A 12792-nucleotide genomic window follows, 5' to 3' on the forward strand; every position below is an offset into this window, starting at 1 on the left:
AATAAAATAAAACGGCGACCATAACTTGTAGCCACATAGTTTTTTGTGACGGGACATTTGGTGGCGGTGTTCGGCGATTTTCTAAAGTCGCCGATAAAAACCTTTAGCGGCGACATTGTACTATTTAGTTGAGACTTTTGTCCCCATAAAACAGTGAACATGTTGTAGTGAGTTAGGTGTGTGAATTGAGGATATTTTATTGTCATATTAAGACAACTAACCGTTTGAATTTCAAAGGAGAAGAGAGGAGATCTTTTGAAGATGATTTCAACATTAATGTAAGATAATATCGTTTCCTTGTTCATTTGGCCGAGATTATATGGAAGAGTTGTGAAAATGAGAAGATTTATTTATCATAAGAAGATCTTCGACGTGGAGATATACTAATATTAAAAGAGAAGGTTCTTTTATCATAAATTGTGGTCCGAATCAAGGAGAGCCAAATTCAACTCTAAAAGAGAAACTTTCCATATCAGTCAAGACTACAAGTGAAGAGTTATCATATATGAATAGCCGAATCAAGGAGAATCAAGAGGAAGACTTTGCTTTTCGAAAGCCTATTTTCATGAATCTTGATGAAGCTCTAGGCGCCACTTTTAAAGGAGAGATACCTATTTCGTATGAAATCAAATTTCAAGAAGCAAAATGGAATTTCTGTTTCCAAATCAAGAGAGTTGAAATCCTGCTTTAATGTGGAAGATTACAAGCAAAGTTCAAGACTCTTACCATATCATATCCTTTCCTTGTTAAACAAATAGAGTTGAATCTTTTCTATAAAATGCAAGAAAATATTTTGCTGATTACATGGAATACGAAAAGGAGAGTTGTTTACAAGTCAAGGAGATATTACCTTCATTTCTTGAAGAGCAAATCATGGGATACATGAAGAGATGATTAAGGGATTGACAAGTACTAGTCCTTCGCCTATTAAAGTAGCCGTGCATCGAAGAGACAAGGCAAGAACTCTTTGTGAAAAGCTTTAGCCGATTTTCTCTCTGCAATCTTCATCTCTTATAAGCATACAAGGCTCTTAATTCTTTAGTTATTCATTATACATCTTCTACCATTAACATATCATTATCTATCCTTGTTGTTCAAAAACTCAAATATTCTATATTACATATTCTACCTGAGAGCCATCTAAACACTTAAGAGTTCCTCCTAAACTTTATTTCAAATCCATTTGTGAGTGGAACTTTGTACTTCATTGTAAGCCCTTTTACGGGTATTCTCTTTGTGAGTTGTGAAAGTTTTGTGATTTGTTTTTAAAATTACGTGTGTAAAAAGTCAGGAGGTGACTTATTGAAAAACCTTCGAGTTTGGTGGTTTACTCTAGAAAGACCATCGTATTTCCCTAGTGGATTAAAAGCCTAAGCAGGGTGCTTAAGAAGTAGATGTAGGAGAGGGCTCCGAACTATTATAAAAATCGATTGCGTGCTTTTTTTTATGCTCTTTACATTCTATTTCCTGTCTTGCATGTTCGATTGAATACTTGTTATAATTATGATATTTTTCAAATTCATTGATTTCAAACTAAATCTAATAATTTTTTTGAACATATATGAACATCACGATTGTCAAGTTATCTTTCATAGCTGATTTGTAATATGATACTTGTTTATTGTTTTGGTTTCAAATACTATTAAGGTTCGGCTACTAGTTCAATTATTGACAACTTTGGCATATAATACTTTTGTTAACTTAGTATTTAAATGGTTCAAAACCTTTGGTGTAATGTATGCTTATTTGATCTTTGTGCTTTTGTGTGACAATTTTGTATTAGAGAATTCCTAATAGGAATTTAGGGACACAATTCACCCATCTCTTGGGTAACCTGATCCAATAGGGAATTTCCCTTGCAATCCACACAATTGAAGTCTTAGATCTGTCAAAGAAGATGAGATATTCATCAAAGAATTTATATCAATGGATGACACGTTTACACGCATGAAGAGAAGTCTTTTCAGAAGTGAACAATTTTGCACGAGTCTTTTAAGCGAAAGATCTTCAATCATCAACCGATTTTTCAGATGGGACTGGTGAGAGATTTCAGATGGGACTTCACCTAAAAAGGAAGAGTCGGAGAAATTGAGATGTGTCAAACTCTAGAACAGACCAAACTTGGGAGATATCTTTGAACCATTAAAATCATTATAAGCCTCACAAAACTCGGGAGATATCTTTGAATCACTAAAATCATTCCCTGCAAGATTGAGTTTTTTGAGGTGTGAAAGTTAGAAGAGGCTATTGTTGGAATATATAGAGCCATGAAGCAAACTGCAACTGAGGTCGAGGCCAATTACCCGACCAGTGACAGTATCACAAGTAACACCATCCCAAGAACAACAATCTCTACCTTCCTTCCGTGACTTGGTCTTTGGATAAGAAGTTGGACAATAGTAGGAAGCATTAATGTTTAGTGAAAAGTTACTTTTGAATTCGATCAAGGCAAGTCTATCATAATGGGAGCAAAGCTGCAGTGACATGTTGGCTGAAAAGGTGGGAAATGACGATGAAGAACAAAACTTTAGGCAAACACAGAATAAGAGAAAGTAGAGGAATCGACTGTACTGCCCCATCAATATCAGAATTTGGTAGAGTAAATGAAGTTTTAGAGATGAATGGTGCAATTATTAGAACAAGGGGAGAAGAGTATTTATAGGGAAAGTCTTCAATATGCATTACAGCTTGGTTTCAGAACTAAAGCACTAAACATCAATAATTGCAAAATGTTATAATCCACTCCATTCACGCGTTTTATGAATGACTTGTTGAACCCATTTCGATCGAGGTAAAGATGGAGGACAGTTTGAAACCATTGAAGGAAAATAGCTTACCGAAGTTCGACAAGGAGAAAGCCCATTACGAGCACTGTTTGGAGAGGAAGCTTGTTCAAGGAAAATTTAAGGAACTCGACATTCACCATATATGTGCCGTGTTCGATAGGGCTTCAATTGTTCTGCATAGGGTTACATGTATGCTTCGAAAAGTTAATCTCCATATTGGGCAAGGGATTGAATGGGATCCAGGTATCACATGTTCTGAGTTTTCCATTTTACAGTGGGTTTGTCTTCATTCCACCCACAACCTGTTTGATAGAATGCCTAGCTTAAATTACCCACTCTCTTTTTACTTCCTTAGCATTCAGTTATCAATTTACTGTCATGCACAAATATTTTTTAAGGTAGCTATGCGATTGGCTACCTTAGAAGGCAGTCTGGAGTCCAACAAAATAGTGGAAAATTATTTGGGTATCGGTGATTCTGTTTACTCGATTGACCCTCGTTTTTATAAATACCAATTCTATCATACTTGGACTCATGTGGAATCCTATTGGAGGCTTGTCCTGTCAAAAGCTCAAGTGGTAAGGCTTACTAAAGATATGGAAGTTGGTGAAGATTTGGTTTGGGTTATTACTACAAATTTCATGTACATTTATTTGTGGGTTCGGTTTGCATTGGCAATTTTGAAGACAAATTTGTATTTGGAACTGAAGTACATCTTATTTCTTAACATGTTTAAATGCTGCAATCTTGAAGGCAAGATTACTTTCAAGGGGGTGGAAAGGATATGTATACAGAAAGGGATATTTAGACCATGTCATCTTAAAGGAGAAACTCATGGGTTTCAAGACAAGAAGATTGCTTTATCTAGGTTGCCTTATGGATTGGTTAAAGGTGGTGCGAATGAGGCTTATTTGTATGAGCCAGCTATGAAGACCTGCTCCCGAAAAGCTTCAGTTGCTATCGAAAAGATAACACTATTATTTGATCATGGATTCATGGCGGTGTTATGGGCAGAATTATTAAGTCTAGAATGTCTGTTATTATCAGAGATGGGAAGTTCTGAAATTCTTTTAATGAAGGTTGGCCAACTATAAGAGCACATGAAAACATTGATCATAATGGTCCTACAACCTTACATGGTGGAACTCATTGTTTTTGCTACACTATAGATCGAGTGCATTGGGTATGCCTTTGAGGATGAGTTGGAAAAGACATTTGGATGATATAACAAATATGTGGCTCTGGTGCAATCTTACTCTATGGTTGTTGCCATGGTGGCTTCATGGAGCATTAAAAAGAATTATGTTGGAGAAACTTTAGTAATTTATATTTGGTGGGCAGCTCAAGCTCCTGATGAATGGCAAGGGGGTATTGCTCAACAAGGAAGTTATGTAGTTTTTGTATTTGATCCAGGTACTGATTGTGAAGATCGGGTGTTTGACATTACTAAAAGCTTCATGTACCTCTATTTGCTGGCTATGCTTTGGGTTAGCAAGTACAACTCATGTGATGGAGGAACTACTACAATCTGGCAGCGTGAAGCTAAATCAATTGCGATAGAGAAACGAGACGTTTTGCGGCTGCAATCTTGAGGACAAGATTGCTTTCAAGGGAGTAGAATTGGTAGGCATCAGGTTGTCTAAGCTACCATGTCACGAGCAGTGGGAGCCACCTTGAGAAATTATGTACACGAGTTGGGTTATTGTTCATGGGTTTTCTCATGGTGTGTTGAGAGAATTAGTTTGGTACTTATTAGACTAAGTCAGGGTCTGTTATGTCGTTTGGGCATATGTATTTAGCCCTAGTTTTGATTTTGTTTGGATATCAATCAACCAACTTTGTAACTCAATTCTCTATGAGAGAATTCTATCGATCGATTCATCTTGGATCGTAGGGTATGTTATGTCATTTAGGCATATGTATTTAGCCCTAGTTTTGATTTTGTTTGGATATCAATCAACCAACTTTGTAATTCAATTCTCTTTGAGAGAATTCTATCGATCGATTCATCTTGGATCGTATCATAATTTAAAACACTTGTATTATGGGGTATGAGGTAACACTTATTGTTGGGCACTTATGGTATCTTAGGAACATTGATTTTCTCAAGTTGCACGTCCTAGAAAAAAATAATAAATAATAAAAAGTAATAAAAATAAATATATATATATATATGAAAAAATATATAAATAAATAAATGGATTTTTCTCATGGATTTTCTACTAAATAACCGGGCCTCTTGCCTAGCAAGCAGTGACTTACACGTAAAAAGGTAGACCATGGGTGACTTTCACAGTGACTCGCCTAGCCTCATAGCCTTTTTGACTTGAGTTACTAGACCCGTAGGGGTGTCTATATATCTTATGCCCTAAGACCTACTGGATTGGGAGTCATTGGTTAAAAACTTGTTACATAAGTCAATTATAAAGCTTAAGGGGGATTAAGCATTCCACAAATCACGACAGAAAAAGAAAAAAATTATTTGCTTTAAAAAAATAATGATAAAATAGCTCGATGTGTTTCCGTATTTTAGCTAATGATTTCTGATAGGCTATGATTGTTCACATTGAGTTGTTATTGAAATCCTTATGCAAGTGTTATTCCACATTCCACTAGCATACTGGATGGACTGAAGTTTGAGAATGAATGCTTATATTGGTACTTGATTGCCCAGGAGCTTGATTTGTGGTGTGAAATTGAAAGCAAGATTGTGTTCACATGTTTCTATTAGGAAAATAACTTGGCATTGTGGTGTCTTATAATGTTTGTGGGTATCACTCTGGTAAATGTTAGGTGTAAAATACACCTATTTTTCTGGGTTTAAAGTTGTTATTTTTCTATGTTGATTAGTACAAAATACTGCTCATATTGGTGTTTTTATGAACAGGTACTGTTGGAGAATAAAGTTGTCACTGGACATAACTTGTAACTTGTTTTGCAACTTGTTGTGGCCATAGAACGTGGGAATCAGACTTGCATTCGCTGATATGGCAATACAGTTGGGCCATCTTAGGGCTTGTTAAAAAATATAAAAGTAGTGTTATGCTAGAGAAAAAAAGGAGACTTTTGCTGCACGACTGAAGACTGAAGACTGAACAAAGAGAGACGACAAGAAGCAGGAGGCACATCAAGCTTGGCAGTCCAAATCCTTCAACAAATCTCAATTCTTCCATTGATTCGAACATTGTTAATGAATATTTTTATGGTTTTTATTATGATTATGTGTAACTAAACTCTTTTCTAGATAGGGTTTGGTAAGTTCTTCCACCAAAAACCTTGTGCACATATTTGATTGACATTCAGACTAAGTTTAATTCTTTGTTCTCTGGATTGATTGTTTATTTCCTATTGTTATGCATGCCTGATCAACATCATAATTCTAGAAATTGTTAATTGAACATATTCGGCTGACCATGACCCGGTGTTTGATGAAGTAACAAGAACTTGCGTAAGATCCAAGTTTTGGGAACATAGAACATAATTGATTGGGTAATAGATCATTACTCTAAATTGTGCAATTGTCGATTTCCTGGTGCTTATGCATGTCTTAGGAAATTCTTAGGATATACCAGCCAAAACTCCTTTGATAGAAAAAGATCTTGCAACTGGACCAAAGTCAGGATCGATGTTTAGGAAAATCTAATTGACTGCAGTTGGACCAATGCCTTTCAATTGACATTGTTAAACTTTGAAATTGTGTGATTGCGTATTAATCTGTGCGCAAAGGTGGAGGTAGTTGACACGCCAAACCCAAGCTAGTTTTCATCCATTGATATTTAGTTCAATTTTATTGTTAGTTGATATTTGAAGTATTTGAGATTTATTTTACACTATTGTTAGTAGTTAGTTGATAATTAATACAGTATTCGTGAATTCGATCACATTCACCATTTTATTGTCTTTCAGCACGTACACTTGCGAGTGGGTTAAACCTATCGGTATTGAATTGCAAGTATTTCTTGTGATAAAAAGTGTTGATCAGTAAACCCTCACAAGACTATAACTCGTCCACTAGGGACACCTAGTGGTTTAAAGGCTTGTGTCACATGCTAAGTGCCACCACGATTCTTGCGAAAGTGAGTTAGTTTTCGTATTTTATTTTTCCCTTTTTTCTATTTTCCTCGAGGACGAGCAAAAGATAAGTGTGGGGGTATTTGATATACTTATTATTTACAATGTTTTCTATCCATAATTGCACTTGTTTTTGCCTCGTTTAGGTTGAATTGAACTATCTTTTTGCCTAAAACTTGTATTTTGTCTCAATTTCAGGTTTGGGATGAAAAGATGTTGATTTATGCACAAAAAGGAGATACAAACCAGATTGCCCTTTCTAGATCCTCTACCTGGAGACCCTTCCTCGAGGAAGGTGTGGCTTTTGGTAGAATTTGAAGTTAACGTATGATTAAAAGAAGGCAGGCCTTAGGGCAAAAAGTCAAAGACTTTAAAGAAGCAATTTTGGATTAGGAAAGAGGGTTAGACTATTTAAATAGAACTCTTAATTGTTTTAGGGTTAGACAGAAAGATACGGAGAATTACACCGAAGTAGAGGGAAATTGGAGGCGCAAGCCATCGCGATTGTTTCTCTTCTTAGTGTTTGATTTCCCTAAACTCATGGATCTCTTTATATTGATTTCTTTGTGTGATTGAATGATCATGCTAGGGCTCTAATGTAGCCTAGTCATGAATATTCGATAACTTTGGATTATGTTAATTTGCAATTATTATTCCATGATTGAGTGTCTATTGGTGTTCTTGATGCTTTTGAATATCTGACCAATATTTGAAGGTTGTGATGCTAAATTGAGACTGAAAGGTGATGTTTAGGGATTTGCATTTAGCAATAGATACCATAGGTTGCACGCTTCGCAGACATGTAGGAGTATGACATGTGGTCGCTATATAATTTTCCATAGTTCTTAATGAATTCTTGCTGTTTTGATTCGAATGTTCTTCCATAGTTCTTAATGGATTCTTGCTTCATAGACATGTAGGAGTATAACAGGGATTGATAGCTCGAATACTTTTGATATCTGCCAGACATGGAGTATTGAATAGGTTAGGGAAAATTGATTGTCAACAGACTGTCAACATGGATAATAATTGTGATTAACATGCCAAAGGATCCGAATAGGATTGGTAATGGTGAAATTAGAAGTCCTAGTGCTTTCTTACTTGGAATTAATCAACTGACATCTGTGTCTTCTTTTATAGTCATTAGTTCAATATTTTTAGTTTAGTTAATTGAAAATCAAAATTCGATTGTTCAAATAGCGTTAGAATTAGTCACAATCGGTACTTAGCAATCTTAGAGAATCCTTGTGGGATCGATACTCTAGCCATCATTATATTGCTTGTGCGATCCTACACTTGCGGATTTTGCGTAACACACTGCACCGATGAGACATCTAGCCATTCCGCCATGCAAATAATTAAAGCCATGCCCATGCCTATAGGCAGAACATGTGTTCGAGGCAGACACCACTTACACTCGTTGCCTGCACACCTGGCCCAAAAAGAGAAGCTCGCCCCCAGCAATAATCTGGGAGATCCATTGATACATTGAAGAAACTAAAATTATCGCCGACGAAGCCCACACACAGAGACCTGTTCATGTATGAGCATAATATCGCGATAAAGAAAAGCGAGCAAAAGATGTTGAACGAACAGTCCCTGTAGGGACCATAAAGCAAGGCCCATAAAGACCGCGTCATTCTTGAGCACAAGGAAGCCCAGACCCAACCAAATATCATCAAGTTCAAAACACCAGTAGTGTATAGTAAATCTGATATGTTGGAACTCTTTGATGTCTTGCATATCGAATCAAAACTATAGTATATTTTTTCTTCAGTGGAAGCAAGTTTAAAACATGAGCATTGATCTTATCCACAACCTCATTTGTACCAATGATGATGGCACGCTCATTCAAATAAGCATCGTCATTATAAGAATTTTCTGTAAATCTCAAAAATAATAGAAGACAACATGTCATTATCAGAATTTAACAATAATTCATCAGGAATTTTGACCCAACTCAGTTCCTCCTCATCACTATTGATATCAGCATAATATATTTTACCATCGCCAAGTTTCAGAATCCAGCGTGCAAATTGTGACATACAATCCCTCTCATCAGGAGAGAGTCCATCTGTTTGCAGCCTCATATTTTGTTTCAAAGAAAGAGTCGTACAATGTTTCCACAGATGAGATTTTCTTATTGATGCATTGACATTGTCATATCTTGATCCACCTACTATAACAAGCAAGATTTGCCTGTAGTCACCCCCCAACAAAATCGGTTTTCCTCCAAATGGTTTTGAATCAATATTTTTGTAGTGAAATGCAGAGGAATAACGGCAGTACCAACAACAATATGAGAAATAATCCAGTAGTTGCAAGCAATCCCAAGCAAATCAAGCAAAATATAGGAAATTTGAAATACTGGAAAAATACACAGAAATTACCCTAGTTCGGCCTCAATTCGAGAACTTACGTCCAACAATCATCCACTATGATCCTCTTGAGAGATTACAAGGACAAGATTACAAGATTCGAGCTTTGAATCAACTCTCTCTTTCTCTCTTTCTTTGTCTCTCTGGTTTGGTCGTACAAAACCTAATTTTTTTCATTCATCTGAATCTGCTGCGAAATCAGACTTTTGGGCCAAGTTTCGATCGATCAGATTTTGTCTCGGCTCACTTTGTGATTTGTGCAAGTGTTCGGCCACCACCTTAAGTGTCCGGACACCTCTGCCCATTAATCACTACCAGTAGCCTTTGTCTTGATTTGTACTAGAAGTGTCCGGACACCACCTATAGGTTTCTGGACACCAAGCCCATAAATCCACCAAAGCCTCATTTGTAAGCCACATCTCACAAATCTCTACCTTGGCGCAACAAATCGAGCCATTTACAGCAAAAACAAACCACCAGATCATATGACAATCAATACAGCCACTAACTAGCTCCATCACTAGCCGGTACCTCCAACTATCTCCATCACTAGTCGAAAGTTGCCGTAACATTAATCAAGTCCAAACAATACTTAAACTTGACTCCAGTCATGGGCTTTGTCAACATATCCGCCAGATTATCATCAGTGTGTATCTTCTCTAAAGATATCTCTCCTTCAAAGATTATTTCCCGAATGAAATGAAACCTTATTGTAATATGTTTAGAACGCTCATGAAACATTTGCTATTGTGCCAAATGTATACAACTCTGATTATCACAAAATACATCCACCTTGCTCTACTCAATCCCCAACTCACCAACCAACCCTTTCAACCAGATAGCTTCTTTCACAGCCTCTGTAGCAGCTATATACTCGGCCTCAGTCGAAGACAATGCAATTATCGGTTGCAACTGCGCTTTCCAACTCACCGTGCACCCAAACACAGTAAAGACATACTCTTAAAACCCACTTCTCTTTTCAAAATCCACAAAATTAAAAGGCGCAAACATACTTAACTTTGCTAAATTACTCTTAACTTAGCTAAATTGCTCTCTGCTTTTCTCTCTCGACTCTCAACACTCAAGCATCAAATACAACAAACTGACAAAGTGAGACAAATGACGGTGACGGCTTGAGTTCAAGACGAGTGAGTTTGTTAAAACAACACTTAGTTCTAAAAAAAATTATGGAGTGACCCCTGAACCCCCAGCACAATTTTTTTGCCCCCTTTGTCTGAAATCTTGGCTCCGCCCCTGACTTGATGTGATGATCGAAACGAGCCTTAGGGCTGATGTTCTGGACACTAATGTGTGGATAAATTGATTTTAGCATGCAAGGCAAATGGAGCTGACCATGTGACTTATATGGGACATATACAAGCGGGAAAAATTAATTTGGATATCTTCTAGAAGCCCTTTGGTGTTAAAACTAGAAGAAAGTTTTGAAGTCAAGACATATGTGATAATTGGTAATGAGCCAACAATGCTTTCTCTTCAAAGGATCAATATGTGTGGCTTCTTTCATTCAAGACTTAGTAAAAGAAGATATTTGTGATTGTTGGAGCAAAAATTAAAGGCCAAGCTTGGATAGTACAAAGCATCAAATGGAGAATATTTAAAGACAACTTTGAAGGCCAAGATTTGAAGAGATATTTTGATCTGATGGTGGAGGATTGGACAACACATCAAAATGCAAAATTCTCACCTTTATATACATGTACAATGGCTAGACGTTTAATGGTGGAGATTTATTGTGTTTGAATCATTAAGGACCAAGATTAGAAAATACATGAAAGGCCAAGATTGAAGGAGTGAAGATTGATCCAATGGTGGAAAATGTGTAGAGACAAATTAAATTAGGATTCTCCCTCATTTGGAGAACTTGGAGAAGCAATTTGTGAAAGAAAGAAAACTCTACTCTCTGCAAGTATTCAAGTCATCTTCTTCATTGATTCAAGCTTCTACCCTTGCCCCTACAAAGGCTTCCTCACTATCTTGTTGTTTCAAGGAGAGAGTTATTCTCATCTTGGGGGTTTGATTTAAGATTTCAAAAAGCCTACTTGTTCTACATTTCAATCCATACCTTAGAGGCTACATTATTGTATTTGAGAGTTCTCCACAAAATCAACATTTGTAAAAGTCTCTTTTGTTAGGGCAACTACCTTTGAGAAATTGAGTTTAAGGGAGTGAGGGAGTGCTTTGAAACCCTTGTGTAAAAGTTTTATGGAGCTCTTGGAAAACCACACCTTATTGGAGTTGGAAAAATCCTAGGTTTGTGAATCTAGGTAGTAGACGTAAAAGAAGGGTCTCCGAAGTATTATAAATCGTTGCGTTGATTTTACTTGCTTATTTGCTGAAATTTCTGGAACCGCAATTTTCCCATGCAAGTTCTCATAGATAGAGATTGAATTTTAATCTGAAATTTCGCTATAGCTTTTATTAGGGTGTTGTGACATTGCATATAAAATTTCATTACATTTCGACATCATTTGATAGGCTAAATTTGTTTTGTAAAATATGTGAGCAGGGTGTTGTTTGTAAAATATGTTTTTGCAATTCTTGATTATTTGATATTTGATCATTCACCATGTTGTATCACATTGTGCATTGGATTGAATCTTGATTAGGATAATCATTAGAGTCCAAATTGTGTGCTATTTGTTAATTGACATTAATTTGTTTGAATTTGTAAAAAAAGATTGCAATTATAATTTGGGGACACAATTTACCCCCCTATCTTGTGTTAAGCAAGATCCATCACTTAGTATTCGATTTCTTTCGTGAGATATTTTTTTCATAAATGTGCTTTGTTGTTATTCATTCATACGTGGAATATCAATACCTGTTTCACTTAACTTCCAGCACGTATGCTAGAGAGAGATTTCAAACCTTAGGTTCTGAGTGAAGAAAAAAGAGAGAGAAAGTTATCATGTGAGGTGTAGAGTTGAGGCGAATTTATTCCATGGCATTCAGGTATGGTGTCTTGTAAGTTTTGATTTTATGAGTATCTGCATTACACTCTACACTGTGATGCATTTTCTTACAGTGGCATAATTTTAGTTCATTGAGTACAATTGGCATGCATTGGTTTTCATTAGTTCATTAAATTTTTTGGTTTTATATATGTTTATGAGTATCGTTCCAATAAACCCTCAGGAGATACAACTCCGCCCACTAAGGACACTTAGAGGTTTAAAGGCTTGTGACACATGTTAAGTGTCATCGTGCTTCCCTATGAAAGTGGCCTAGATTATTATTTCTCTCTTCATTATCATTTTGCTTGGGGACTAGCAAAAGTTCAGGTTTGGGGGCATTTGATAACTCATATTTATGCTCATTTTGAACGACCTAGGCCACACAAGAGGGCTTTGAATTGTGTCCTCAAATTTCTATTAGGAACCCTCTAATACAAAATCGTCACACAAAAGCACAAAGATCAAATAAGCGTGCACTACAAAATAGATTTTGAACCGTGTGAATACTAAGTTAACAAAAGTATTATATGCCAAAGTTGTCAATAATTGAACTAGTAGCCGAACCTTAATAGTATTTGAAAC

The 12792-nt window shown here is 36.3% G+C and overlaps 1 protein-coding gene across 1 annotated transcript; it reads left to right on the forward strand.

The window, feature by feature from the left end:
* The first annotated feature begins 1756 nt into the window (after positions 1-1756).
* LOC119988059 lies at positions 1757-4822 on the forward strand. Its single transcript, XM_038833000.1, has 2 exons — positions 1757-3029; positions 3540-4822. Exons 1-2 carry the CDS (start codon positions 2798-2800, stop codon positions 3878-3880), a joined length of 573 nt encoding a protein of 190 aa, XP_038688928.1. The 5' UTR covers positions 1757-2797; the 3' UTR covers positions 3881-4822.
* The last annotated feature ends 7970 nt before the right edge of the window (positions 4823-12792 follow it).

Source organism: Tripterygium wilfordii, chromosome 1 (assembly GCF_013401445.1).
Source record: "Tripterygium wilfordii isolate XIE 37 chromosome 1, ASM1340144v1, whole genome shotgun sequence".
Classification (NCBI taxonomy): domain Eukaryota; kingdom Viridiplantae; phylum Streptophyta; class Magnoliopsida; order Celastrales; family Celastraceae; genus Tripterygium; species Tripterygium wilfordii.

Coding starts and splice junctions, on each gene's coding strand:
- LOC119988059 (XM_038833000.1), top strand. CDS start 2,798: ATGGAGGACAGTTTGAAACCATTGAAGGAAAATAGCTTACCGAAGTTC. Junction 3,030..3,539: donor AGGGATTGAATGGGATCCAG/GTATCACATGTT, acceptor GCAATCTTGAAG/GCAAGATTACTTTCAAGGGG.